Below are 13,526 nucleotides of genomic sequence, written 5' to 3' on the forward strand. Positions count from 1 at the left end.
TGGCCTCAAGTCAGGTTTCTAACCTTCAGGCGGGTTACTAACATCAAACATTTCATTTTAGCCGGTCCTCCTAATTAAGTCACTGACCTGTCTTTCAAGACTGTCTTCAAGGTGAGTCTTTAGAAGAAAAACAAAATGGAAAACTGAGAAGTTTTTGTTGTTTCTCTAAAAAAAATAAAAATAACACTTATTTAGCTTCAGGATGTAAAGATGCTGTCGCTTGGCAAGAAACATCATAGCAGTAATACATGACAAAACATGCAACAGATTCAGTGCACTTTGTGGCTCGCAGCTCAATCCAGCAAGGATGATGATCACTGGAAAAGAGGTTCAAGTTAGCCAAGAGCACTGTCTGGTGCTACCCATACAAGTACAGCCATTCTTCGAGATGAAATCTATGGTACACTTCTTAACAAGTTTACTTTTCAAAACATTTTATTTCAAACCCATTTAGCATTGATTAGGACCAAATTACTTAAAATAAATAATATAAATACTCAATAAAGTACAACATTTTCTTCCTAAAGACACTGATTAGTGCAATCTGTGACACAAGAGAGAAGCTGACCCTTTACTGTCTTTGTTTGCCAGGGGCTAGCTCTCCAATGCCCAAGGAAGGCACTTCATTATTAAAAACATGAAACACAGAACCCCAACACACAGTGGCATGCACATGACTGCAATCATTAACGTGACATGCAGCCCTTCCAGTCATGTCGTTCTTGTTAGCTTTCCTATATTGTATCAACGTATAAGTCAATTAGACAATCATTACAAAAGGTCTGGCACTATAAGTTTGAATAGCACATTCTGAAACAGAGCAGGATTAGACCAGTTTTACACAAATGTGGGTTTTTAATGATGGCTTAACTAATTAATATAGAATATTTTTTTCTTCTGGAGAGAACGATTTGAGTGTGCTGCAATTTCATTTATAATGATGGGTTCGAAAGTTAGTCGAGCATTTTATTAAGGGAGGGAGGTTGCCTGCCCGCCTCTACCCAGCAATCCAGGCTAGGTAATGCACAAAAGGTAACAGATCAGACAATATGGGTATACAGTTACAGCTACAGCAGCTGGTTCAAGTAAAGCGACAGACTATAACAATACACTATTGATAACATTGAATCCAAAGTTAATCAGTAAGGCACTGGAGAGAAGAAGAAATGTAAAATTGACTTTTTAATTTTTAAACACAGCTATTCTACACAATACAGCCTAGATTACATCCAAATTATACACATGCTGTAGCTCACAAGCCTGTGTTAAATACTGTGTTGGCAGTCTGGAAGCAGAATGGATATACACTTGCTCCCCAATCAGTTTTTGGTCATTACACAAAAAGGCAGTCAAATCTCTGAAGCAGATGTTTGCAGGTTAGCTATTTTTGGTGAAAAATATAAGTTATTTGTTTCTTCTTGGTGTGCATATTTAAAACAGTTTTAATAACTGAATTGCTCCTTTTTTAATACTTCACCTGTTAACAAAAATAAGAATAAAGACAAAACATTTTTTTATTTTTGTAATTGAATTTGAGTTTCTTGAAGCACATCCTAATTCAGTTTTTTTTTTTTTTTTAGGATGTAAAAATAAGAACTGAAACTTTATGCAGTGCTCCTTTGTTATTTCACTAATATAAAAAACTGAAAACTGAAATTACTGAACCCACTGTGTCCAACACAGGCATGTGAACGCTAGCATACCACGAGCAACAGGATTTAGCTGAAACTGAACAGATTTTGGTTTGTTAAAATGATCAGGAATCGTGTTAGGGAGCTGTTTTAAGTTTAGGTAGCTTCCCAGAAAAAACTAAAAACAAGTGCCGCTGTATTGGAATCAGGTTTCTTTTTTTTTGTCTTGTGACTGAGTTTAACTCGCTTCCTACAGCAGCACACATCAACATTAACACTGCTACTGGTTAAGCCACAAACAGATTTAGAATAATTACCAAGTCATTTAAGAGCACTTAATATTTCAGATGTGATGTTAACAGAAGAGAAAATCCAAGTAGCAAGTCTGCCTAGCTGTTTGAAATATGATTTCTTCACAACTGGAATCCAAATCCTGGATCTCCTGGCTCCCACTAAAACCACTTCACAATGAGAATTTAGAAGCTAATCCTGGTGTTTGAATGAAAAAAATGCAAAACGCTTGGACGAATTTACTGGCTGGCTCACTCGCTCACTTAAACACAGCCCAAGAACTGGACACACAAAATTTCTACTACTGTCGAATGCTTTACACAGATGAAGGCGAGTTGTCTCCGCATTGTGCTCCAGTAAGTTATGGCTTCAAGAATGTGGTTTCTTTACCAGTTCATATGAACAAAATTTAATAAAATAAATCTTTATTTTAATAGGCAACATCCACTTGAGAAGGGAGATAAAAGATTACTAGTTTCTATTAAAGAATAAATAAATAAATAAAGATAAAACCATTTGCTGTATCAGCTATTGGAATGGAGAAGTTATGGTAGCCTATTCTTAAAAATAGCCAAAAATAATAAATAATAATAATAAAAAATAAAAACCCACTCAGGGATGAACTCTGCTGTGAACATTATGGTCTTCAGATATGCACTAAGGATATAAATGCACGTTCTGGTTTTGCAATGCCGGTTGTAATTCCAAATCCAACACCACGGAAGCAGCTGCCAGACCCCAAGCTCGCCCTCTCTCAGTTTCTCACTGGGGGTCACGGCTTCCTTGAACTGCCACGTGTAGACCAGCGCGCCCCCCCCAACAGCTGTCCCTCCAGTGCTGCGTGGAGATCTGACCCCCCCAGGTTCAGGAGGGGCTCCAGACCCATGAATTCAGGCTCCTGGTGCTGCAGGGGTGCAGATCTCTCCTCTTCCTTCTCTTCAGATCCATCTCCCTGTCTCGGTTCGGCTTCTCTTTCACCGCAGGCACCTTGTCCACATCCTCCTGTGGATGCTGCTGCTGGGCATTTGCATTGCTTGGTCTTCCTTACTGGCTACCTCTCTGTGCTGCTTCAGAACCATTTCCTCCTGGTTTTGTTCTTTCAGGTCTTTGTTCACCACAGCCTGGTCCTGGTCCCTCTTCATATTCAGCTCCTCCTCCTCGGTTTTCAGCACCTCCTTGAGGGAATGCTGATGCTGTGCCACTTCGCTGTCCTGTTTTTCTGGTTCCATGGCTCTCCTCTCCGCCTGCACAACCCCTTCCTGTGGCGGCGGTTCTGGCCTGCCTTGGGCTTGTCCCGCCCCCACATCCTTGAGCAGAGCAGAGCTTGACTCCCAGCTTGACTGTGGTGTCCCTGATCTTATTGGATTCAACTTTGGGCTCTTTACCGTTCTTGATATCCTCTTGAGGTTTTGGACCCTTGGGATTCACACCTCCGTCTGCCCGATTGTGGGGTTCTGCTGGCCCCCAAGGTAGCTGCTCCAGGTGGGGTTCTTCCCCTAACCCGTTACGATTCTCCTGGGCTGCTTTCTCTTCGTTTGGGACTCCTTGCTCCTCCAAACCTGAAGCAGGGGGGTGGGGTTAGTCTTTTCACTACTTTTGAAACAGAATTTGTGAAACATAAAAGCTGCTGAGCTACTCTCTCTATTCTCTTGTTAAATTACATTTAAATTGTCAGAGATGAAAGCCCCTCCACTATTGTTCTCCATTGGTTGAACACAGTTGAAATAAAAATGTTATGAATTATGTCTGAAGAAACAGATTATGCTAGACAGGTGGATGGTGAAACCAATTTCAGTCCAAGTGGAGGTAAAGCTGGAGCTCAGCTAAGGTTGCACACAATGCTCAATACTCAATCAGGTATTCTATAGATGAAATGACATATCAAATCATGCAATAAGACATGTAAAAGTGAACCATGTAGTTGTACAGTAGAACAGTGGTAAGACCATCAGCATTTGCTGATGGTCTTCCCAAATGTAACTGACCTGACCCATTGGAAGCCATGGGGGTCTCTCATTACCTGCAGGCTTGTTCTGCTGATGGATCTCCTTGTGCTGCTCCTGGATTACAGCCAGCAGCTTCTCCTGCTGGTCCAGCAGTCACTGCTGCTGCTGCTGCTGCTGCACCTGGATGACCTGCATGAGCACAGCGTGCTGTAGCTGCTCCGCCCGGCCTGCCTCTGCAGAGAGGGGGAGAGCAAGGGTCAGTGCTCACCCAGACACACAACACCACCCAGAACACATGCTCCAATACAGTGTCCATGGAGACAAACCAATTAATTCTGCTACTTCTACATACTTAGGCATAAACTGACTTCACAAGTAAAAGCTAAACAATATCACTGTGAAAGAGATGGAATAACGCTTGGTGTTAGATCTCCTTCCCGACCTGCGAGGGCACTAGAAAGAAGGAAGAGAGTAACCTTAAGCAAATGGCAAGACAATTTATTCCGTAGGGTAGGTGGAAGTCGGCCATTTAGGAAGGGGGCGGAGCTACGGCACCCAAGTTCACTGACCCGGATGGTAGACGGGGTGGCATCTGAGGATTGGTGGAGCGGATGCGCTCGTTAACCTAGGGGTCATGGGCGAGGGTATAAATAGGGGGGAGTAGCTTCAGTGATCTGTTCCTTTGTAGGTGGTTAGCATTGACCTAGAAGGAGCCCGTAATTTATGAGTAAGTAAGCTGTGAGTGTTCTGAGTGTTCGTCTGTCACTGTTTGTTTGTGTTGTGTGTCTTAAAGAGCACTCGCACGATCTGGAGCTGTAGCTGCAGGCCAGCATTAAATCCGGACATCAACACTCACTTTTCACTTCGGAACTGTCTTTGCACCACAAGCACTTAATTCACGCACTGAAGGAACTGTTTCTGTGTTTGTGTTTTGTGTGGGTGAGAAAAGACTGGACTTTTGGCCGTGGGATTTTACAAAACAGGAGTGATACACGCCGCAGTACCACTTCCATCATTGTTATTGTTTGCAGGTTCTGCCATAAGGCTCTAGACATTATAATCATTATTAAACACCCTTGCACCTGTAAATCATGTCTGTGTGATTAATCCGCTCTGCACTGCACTCACCTGCACGTACTCACCATTTTGCCACAATCAGACAGTACTTGCACATTTGGGCTGCAAACTTATATTGTAACAGAACCTGCATCATCATGTACACCTGCCTTAACTACAATTTAAAGTAGGGACATTTCCAAAATGAAAACTCTCAACATCAGAGGGACAAAGTACCAGGAAGGAGATGCCTTACATTATTACATTACTTTTAAGTGGAGATAACATCTGGATTAACAAACACATTCTTCATGGTGGTACATGCTTTCAGATTGGCGTAAGGGTAAAAAATGAACAAAGACCAAACACGAACATGAAGTCAAAATAAGTATAATGTATACGAGTGTAAAATGAAGCAGACAGAATGAAACAGTGTTGGTGTGCGACTCGTACCTGCTACCAGCTTGTTAATCACAGCTGAAGGGAGTCCAGTTGCAAAGCAGGGAGAAAGAAGGAAATGTAAGCAGAGAGTTTGTATTGAGGCTTAACCTTGCTCCCTCGCTGCTCCACAGAAAGAAGGAGCCCTAAATGAAATTCTAGACCATTCAAACAAGGAGCGATTCCATTTGGCTATTAAACTAAACAAACAACTATCAATGCTGTGTGATAAAAACCATGATGGAAAGCTGTTTGAGCCAGAAAACATAATTAAAAAAAAAAAAAAAAAAAGAAAAAAAAATATTAGGATTCAAGTCTACATCATAATGCAAGTATCTTCATGATAAACCTTTCAAATCGAGTCTTGACAATTATATATATATATTTTAAATTTATGTGTAAAGTACACTAAGCCATGCTCTAGGAAAAAAAGGATTTTCAGATAAATATATATGGGGCCACCAGATCTCTGTAGTCAGACAGTGTGTTGTAGTAAGAGTATGTAAGGACTGAAGAAAGTTCAGAAGCGAGACTCAAGACCAGCTAGACTTAAAAACAAACGTTCATCTATAAAGCTGAGAAGTTGAGAGGTTTATTTCACAACTCCTTGATGTCATGTCATGCCACGCTACCTGCTTTGAGAAAGCATTGCTTGCCCAGCCTTACCATCAATCTTGACCTCCTGTCCATCCAACTTGTTCCCCTCAACGTCGCTCTGCTCCACTGCCTTGTCCCCCCCAAGCTGTGCGAGGACCCCCTCAACTGAAAAGAAAGTCCAGGGGTTAGCACCGAGGGGCTACAGAGGAACAGTCACCCCATCCTGCCGGGCTCTACAGCCCTTAGGAAATAAAGCCTTTGCATACACAGTTGTCATATCTGAATGATGCTCAAACAAGCTACTAAGCTGTTAGAGTCACAACTTTTTGCACTGCAGCCCTGCACTCAAAGACAGTTTGTCTATGCTAAAGACCGCTAAGCAATAGAGAGCCACAACCTATTTTATAAATATGTTAACTTGGGAGATAAACACCAAACAAACTCACCGTTCTCCCCATGGTGTTCTGATACCTTCCCAGCGTCGACAGGCTTCCCGCCCTCATGCTGCACCTCCTTCCCAGGGTGCTCCTCTTCCCTCGGGGCTGGCTCCTGCTTTCCAGCTCCCTCAAGGTCTTTGAAGGCTGGCCTGCCTGGGTTGGGTCTGTCCAGCTGAACTTCTTCCAGTTTGTCCTTCTTCTCTGGGATGATCTCCACGGGGCCTTTAATCTGTGGGGGCTCAACCTGCTCCTTCTCCCCCTGCCCGGCGTCCGGCAGCTTGGGTCTCTCCTGTCCGCCCACAGCCTCCTCCTGTAAAACCGGGTCCTTAACTGCAGAACAAACTCGAACCTTCAGCCAGGGACACTGTGGGGTCTGTTCAATTCATCTAAACCCCACTGATTAAACTGTTAAAACAAGAACTTTGCCTCAGTGTTGTTTTACATGTATTATTGCAGACAGAAATATACAAGCGCCTTAACACTGTTACAGGTTTTATTTTCATAATCTAGGAAAGTGCTGAGAACTTAGGTTACGTGAATTTCCAATATCGATGCTGCAAAATGCAGACTTTGCAAGTTGCATTGTCTTTACTCTGTAGTCATAGGAAAAGGATTAAGAAACAAAAAATTCGAAGGATGATGTTTTGAGCACTAGATGGCAGCATAAACACAAACACTATTCAAATGAAAAGAATATTTTGGACTTAAACCAGAACAAAAAACACCACTTTCAATTTAGTACAAACACATATGAAGCAACCTTTGCCTTAATATTCACACACACACACACACACACACACACACACACACACACACACACACACACACACACACACACACACACTTTGATTAAACAAGTATCTGAGGCACCATGGTGCTCAAGAGATTAAAATAAATAAAAGGATCTGTTTAAAATGTGTATAAACTCTGCCCCACAGCCGGATGCCTCCCTCTCTGTCTCTGAGCAGCCATCAGCCCAGCAGGGATGGAAATTAAATTCAATCGCAGGGACAGACATTAACAGCCACGCTCGCTCTTTACAGCTCAGCAAGGGGGCTGTGTTCAGCTGATATTAAACCGTTTCACTGGGGATGAGAAATAATCGCCTGCAATCTCAGGGCCATTCGGGGGGAGCACAAGAGAAGCGCTTTGCCTCTTTTATTGCAACGTATTGTGGCGTTCATCAGCCAGCGAGTCAAACACAAAGAAAAAGCGAACAAGGCCAGAAGAAAGAGGAGGGACTGGCAGATCACAGGAAAGGAAGCACAGAAGCTGATAAAGGATATTCACGTCTAGCTGATTTCTGTCCATAGTCTAGTCCCTGTAAACAGTCCAGTGCATAGGGTTCAGTCCTATACCCACACGTATGAAAGTGGTAAACTTGAGACCAACGTGCATTCTGATCTTAATGGAATTTTATTTATTTATTTTTTAAACTGAAACTGACATGACTTCTAGATTTGTCTCGGCTGCATCAGTTAAAAGACTCACCCAACAAGAGTTCCAGTAAAAGATATGGCATGATTGTTGATGCCAGGTTCTCTCCAGGACGATTAAATCCATTGTCTTCTTTCATATTATCTTCCAAGAAAGATGGCATGTTTCACAATAACCATGTGCAACACATACCAACTGTAACAATAGCAATCCTACACACATGTGCAGAACATACCAACATACAGTGTTGCCGCTTTATTAGGGAAGAGATGTTTGCGAGAGACATGGGACACAGTCACTAGAAACTTGGCATTTGTGCCAAGTAGTTCACATCCTTTATATAATATTACAAGACACTGATGGACAACGAGATGGGTAGAGGGAGGGCTGCCACCACCCACCCTCAATGGTTTCCACACAGCTGCCACACAGACAGTAACGTAAACAAGAAACAGGTGGGGAAGTGGGCTGTCCCTGGTGGAATCTCTCTTGCGGAAGTCACAGAGGTGTGAGACCCAGAAACAAAAAGTCAGCAGGGGGGCATCTAGGATTGCTTTGCCCCAAATAGACCCATTTCATTCAAAGATGCTGTCAAAACAATGAACAAAGCACCCATTGGAACCACCTGTTCAGATCTGTGTTCTAGCAGCCTCTTTACAGTATTAAACCGAACCAATTCAAGCCTTCAATCATGTGTTAAACATGTAGTGAAATAGCTGGCATTGGTTACCCATGGAGTAACTTGGGGATCCACCATAAACATGGACATGTTTACATAAACATTTAACACACCAGTTTGGCCACACAGTAGCCACGGCCATGTCCCACCCCAGTCCCGGACCTCGTCCCTTACCGGAGATCTTGCCCTGTTCCTTCACTGGCAGGTCCTCCAGCTTGACCGGCACGCTAGTGGACATGGACAGCGATGTGACCGCGCTGATCAGCAGGATCCCCAGCCCTACCCACAAGCTGCAAAACACACAGACAGGGACATGTTGATGCATGCAGTGCCACACTTAGGAATTGACAGGCTGCCCTGACATGCACAAGCAATCTAAGGTGAAGAGAATAAAAATAAAACTGAGATTGATGAATGTATGTCAGTCACGCATGGGCACCAAAAATAAAAACAATCTGAGATACAAAATGCTTGCTATATCAGATATTTCCCAGTTCACAGCTACAAAAAACAAATGTGTAAATGAAATGTATATAAACACATGGGCTACACAAAATGCAGAAAGTGCTCTCCTGCTCAAGGGTTTACAAGGTCAGGTTACTCTGATGCGTCATGTCTGATCCAATCATCTGCAAGAAATGACTTCTCAGATTCAGTCAAAACAATTTACATGGTCTGACACATGTTAACAAAAAATATGTCAAGTATGTGGCTTAATTACTCTGGAAAGCAGCATTGAGAGAAATGATTGATGTTGAATTCTCATTGGTGGACTGCTTTTACATGTATTTATCTGAAAAGCACGGTTCAGCTTTTCAGACATCTGACAAATCAGTTCTGATCAGGCATAGCTCATAGTAACGTGACAGGCTTGCGATAGAATGAACGATAGGGCTGCACTAAAACTATACTTTAATGCCAGGTTGCCATGTACCTGTCAAAAAGGACCAGGGTTCAAAGGAGGATCAACGGGGGAAAAAAAAAAAAAAAAAAAATATACATATATATATATATATATATATATATATATATATCACATTATATATACACACACACACACACACACACACACGTAGAATCTGCAGCTAGTAACTGACTGACAGTCAGAGCAGCTGTCTGGCAAGAGCAGCCTTGCACTGGCAGTGAAGCAGCCCTTCTCCAGCCAACATCTGGTCAGCTCCTGGAAGCATACCAACTCCTCACACACCGCCCCAAAAAACATCCAATCATTCCTTCTATCATTCTGCGACACAAAACCTAATTTAGCAGATTTAAAAGGCATTACCATGTAGTAACAAAATGGAGAATCAGTTCTTTAAGAAGACTGACTTGCCATGCAATAATTGTGTTATTTATCATGTAGATAGCGTGTCTCTGGATGGATCAAGAAATTCACATTTCAAATTCGAGCTTCATATGACAAAGCTGGTCATGGAATAGGAACGTTTAAACGTTTATCAGATTTAATTAATTTGTCAAAATGTTAGCTTAAACCTTTATATTTAAGCAAGCCCATTGTTGAAAGTATGCTTTTCAAATATTAGCGTTTCACATTAAATATGCATTCAAAGTATTTAACATCTACACAAATATCGAACGTACACCTAAGACACACCAACCATATTGTTACACCAGCCAACGATACATCAGAAAATACGGGGTTTCTGAGTGATGAAATGCATGGCATGGCGTTGTTTTTCTGTAAAGATCTGGTGGATTGTTGAGGACACTGCTGGAAAACATGCATTCATATAGTTAGAACTGAATTAGGTAAAATGATATATCGCAGCTGCAGCTACAGTAGCGCGGTACTACTATTAAATGACACCATGTAAGACTAGAACCATGTTATTGTCTATACATGGAATGTAGTTATTCTTTTGAAGTATATCAAGTGTCACTTCCCTGTGTGTTTCCCAACCCTTTAAATCTCTATGAATCACTCCTAGACAAAGTGACTATCCATTCCAGATCTCTGCCAGTCTGGCTATTCCCTTATCTTGAAATAAAAGATCTAAAAAAAAAAAATTTAAAAATGTAATGAAGCCTTTTTTTTTTTTTTTTTTTTTTTTTTTTTTTTTTAAACACACGCTTAAATATATTCAAGACACTTTCCTTTTCTAGCAAAGAAAGAAACGTCTGACAAGGGCTCCCCCCTGCGCCCTCACCCCCCCCGTCCCGTCCTGTCCCCGTCCCACGCAAGATAACGGTAACCTCTGGCAAGATCATAGCAGGCAGGTTGCCAAAAAAGGAGTATCAGTGAATCAGCAGGAAGCCCTTCCTGTAATTACACCCCTCACTTTTTCCTTTCAAAACAAACCTCTTTCCATTATTTCTGCTCCGGTGGCGAGCGACAGGATGCCTGTTCAAGGCTCCGAGTGTGTGCCGTCTATCTGGGGGATCGCCAGGCTGCCAGTGTAGGAAACCGGAGCGCTCGCTTCATACAAGCCAGAGGGTTTTTTATGTAGTGAAAAGGCTATTTATTTTTTTCGTTTAGCTTCAGCCTTCCTGAAACCCCCATGGTATCACTTCATTCTGCTCTCAGATTTGAGGTTTCTAGCTGTTTAAGCCAACAGTCTAGTTTCAAATCGCACTGCCTTCTTAGATCCCAGTATTGAGTGAGGCTTTAACATTCCCCATTACAAAGTTATCTGCACTGTACTTGCTGGTTCTGAGACCCGCAGGACTACATGACTGTGCTGGCTCTACAGCCTCAATTCTCTGAGCTATAGTGGATTTGATGGCTCACAGATCCCCAGTAATGTGTTCTATACTGAATGTGCTGGCTCTCAGTCCCCCAGATCTAAGTTCTCAATACCATACTGGATGTATTCTCTCTCACATCAGTGATGAAAATAAGACTCCCATTGCATAGCGGTGTGAGACATTCCAGGTTTTACTACAAATTAAATGACACACCTGAGCTTGTTACCTATACACTGCAGCTAATCAAGCTTGTAGTAAAACATGCAATGGGGGAAAGTGCTATGCATTGGGTGTTACTTCTATCCCTGCAGATCAGCAGTACTTTAGATTCCTGCACTTTTACAAATTTCTACTCTATGCTGAGAAACCCACAGGGGTGAATTGTACAGTCTTTAGAGCACATGATTTTACACTCACATGTTTGCAGTATTTCTGGTCGAATGAGCCTCACTTCCCTTACTGACTGAGCAGACAGCCCATTCATGTGAATCTTTTTGTAGATGAGGGCTGGGCAGATGAAGCAGATGAGGCTTCCCATGGTGGCTCCAGTCAGTCCCAGGATTGTCTCCACTGGAAATCAGGGAAAATAAAAACACACACACCATTCACACTCATATTTTTAAAGCTTAACTGTTTGGGATGCAATTCCTCATCTTCAAGGGCATCCCCACTGGAATTATTACAAGACAAAAAGAATATTCAAACCCTCACCATTGGGGACGAGGATCCCGCACACCATGGTGCCAAATACAATGGCAAGGGTGATCATTTCAAACCAGAGAGGAGGTATGTAACCCCCTGCCGTGAAGGTGCCATCTTTCTGCTGCAGAGAGAGGAGCACATGTCGGTCTCTCCAAACTCCAAAGGTAAGTTTCCCTACCTTTAAAGTTTAACAGGACTATTACACATGTTTTAGGGTGTGTGTTTGTCTAAAGGGGGGTGGTCGCTGTATTATATTTCACAAAAGACAAACAAAACCAGAGAAACATATTTTCCACACTTTGCTCTGGAAGTTTCGGCAGTCTGATACCTGCTGTTCAAAGACCATGGTGTTAATGGCTTTTCGGCAGGGCAGGATCATCATGGGGAAGCCCACAGCCACAGACATCAAGAAGCCCACTCGGATCATCTCTGTCACCAGACTGGAGGGGAAATTCATCAGCACGTTCCCCGCAATGTCCTCCGTGAAACTCACGTAGCCAAAGAATCCCACCTGGGAAAGGGATACAAAATCAATATGTTGACCAGCACATGTCATTTTTCTAGACTTTATGCAGAAACTCCACAGAAGTCATTACCTGCTACATAATTACCATGTAGCTACCCCCAACCACATGGGCACTTAAAGACAAGGTCACATAATGATCAATTCATTAAAATCAGCATACCATTTAAGTATGGAACTATTACCTCCAGACAGTGCTTTGGTGGTGACCTGGTCCTAATCGGCACAATACTGTAAAAGCAATCTTGTTAATACTAATGCAATCTGAAAATGATTAACCCTCACAGCAGGCATGTTTGATTCCTAAACTCACACAGCAGGTAAACAAGTTATGTTTCTTGCACAGAACTTGGCTGCCCTTGGTTCTAATTGGTAAAAGCTACTGGCACTAAAGAGAATACAGAGAGACATTACACTTGAAATGATCTGTAGCGGAGGCACAAAGCAATTAAGAGCACTAAAGGCCAAACTAAAAGCTGTACATTAAAAAGAAAACAATTAAAGTAATGCATTTAGAGCAACATTAAACATTTCCACCATTCCTCCTTGTACAAACTGCTTTAACAAAAGGTAGGTCTTGCCCCTTGTATTTACAGTTTAGTGCCCCCTTGTGTGTTACTGAACTGCATTAGCTATTTTCCATGTTCTACAATTTTCACAAGGACCAAGACTGCATGTTAAATACAGTGCACATACTTTGAACCAGCAGTGCATACAAGGGTACAGAAGAACACAGCAAGGACAAATAAAAAAAGACTTGCTGAAAATCAAAAAGATGCAGCATCTCATTTCAAAGATGACCTAGATTAAGCCACGTGAGAGCAAAACAAATTGCACGCTTCCATGTGTACTTTTGAGAATAACACTTCTAAATTTGATAAGAGACAGTTCATGGGATCCACAATACTAACTGATTCCCCACCCGCCCTCTTTAAATGAGCCTTTACATTCTCATCCCTGTTGCCTATAATTAAAAGAGCCTGATGGGAAGGCAGTGCAACCTAGATGTTAAAAGACCATTACAAATTATATTAGTATGTAGGGGTCTCATCGTGTCTTATGTACTAAATATCAACATGCCAC

The 13,526-nt window shown here is 42.2% G+C and overlaps 1 protein-coding gene across 1 annotated transcript; it reads right to left on the reverse strand.

The window, feature by feature from the left end:
- Positions 1–10,878: 10,878 nt before the first annotated feature.
- LOC121307577 (putative sodium-coupled neutral amino acid transporter 10) lies at positions 10,879–12,737 on the reverse strand. Its single transcript, XM_041239775.1, has 5 exons — positions 12,729–12,737; positions 12,249–12,431; positions 11,930–12,041; positions 11,636–11,788; positions 10,879–10,949 (listed from the first exon to the last, which is right to left on the reverse strand). Exons 1-5 carry the CDS (start codon positions 12,735–12,737, stop codon positions 10,879–10,881), a joined length of 528 nt encoding a protein of 175 aa, XP_041095709.1.
- Between the last annotated feature and the right edge of the window lie 789 nt (positions 12,738–13,526).

This window comes from Polyodon spathula, chromosome 57 (genome assembly GCF_017654505.1).
Source record: "Polyodon spathula isolate WHYD16114869_AA chromosome 57, ASM1765450v1, whole genome shotgun sequence".
Taxonomy (NCBI): Eukaryota; Metazoa; Chordata; class Actinopteri; order Acipenseriformes; family Polyodontidae; genus Polyodon; species Polyodon spathula.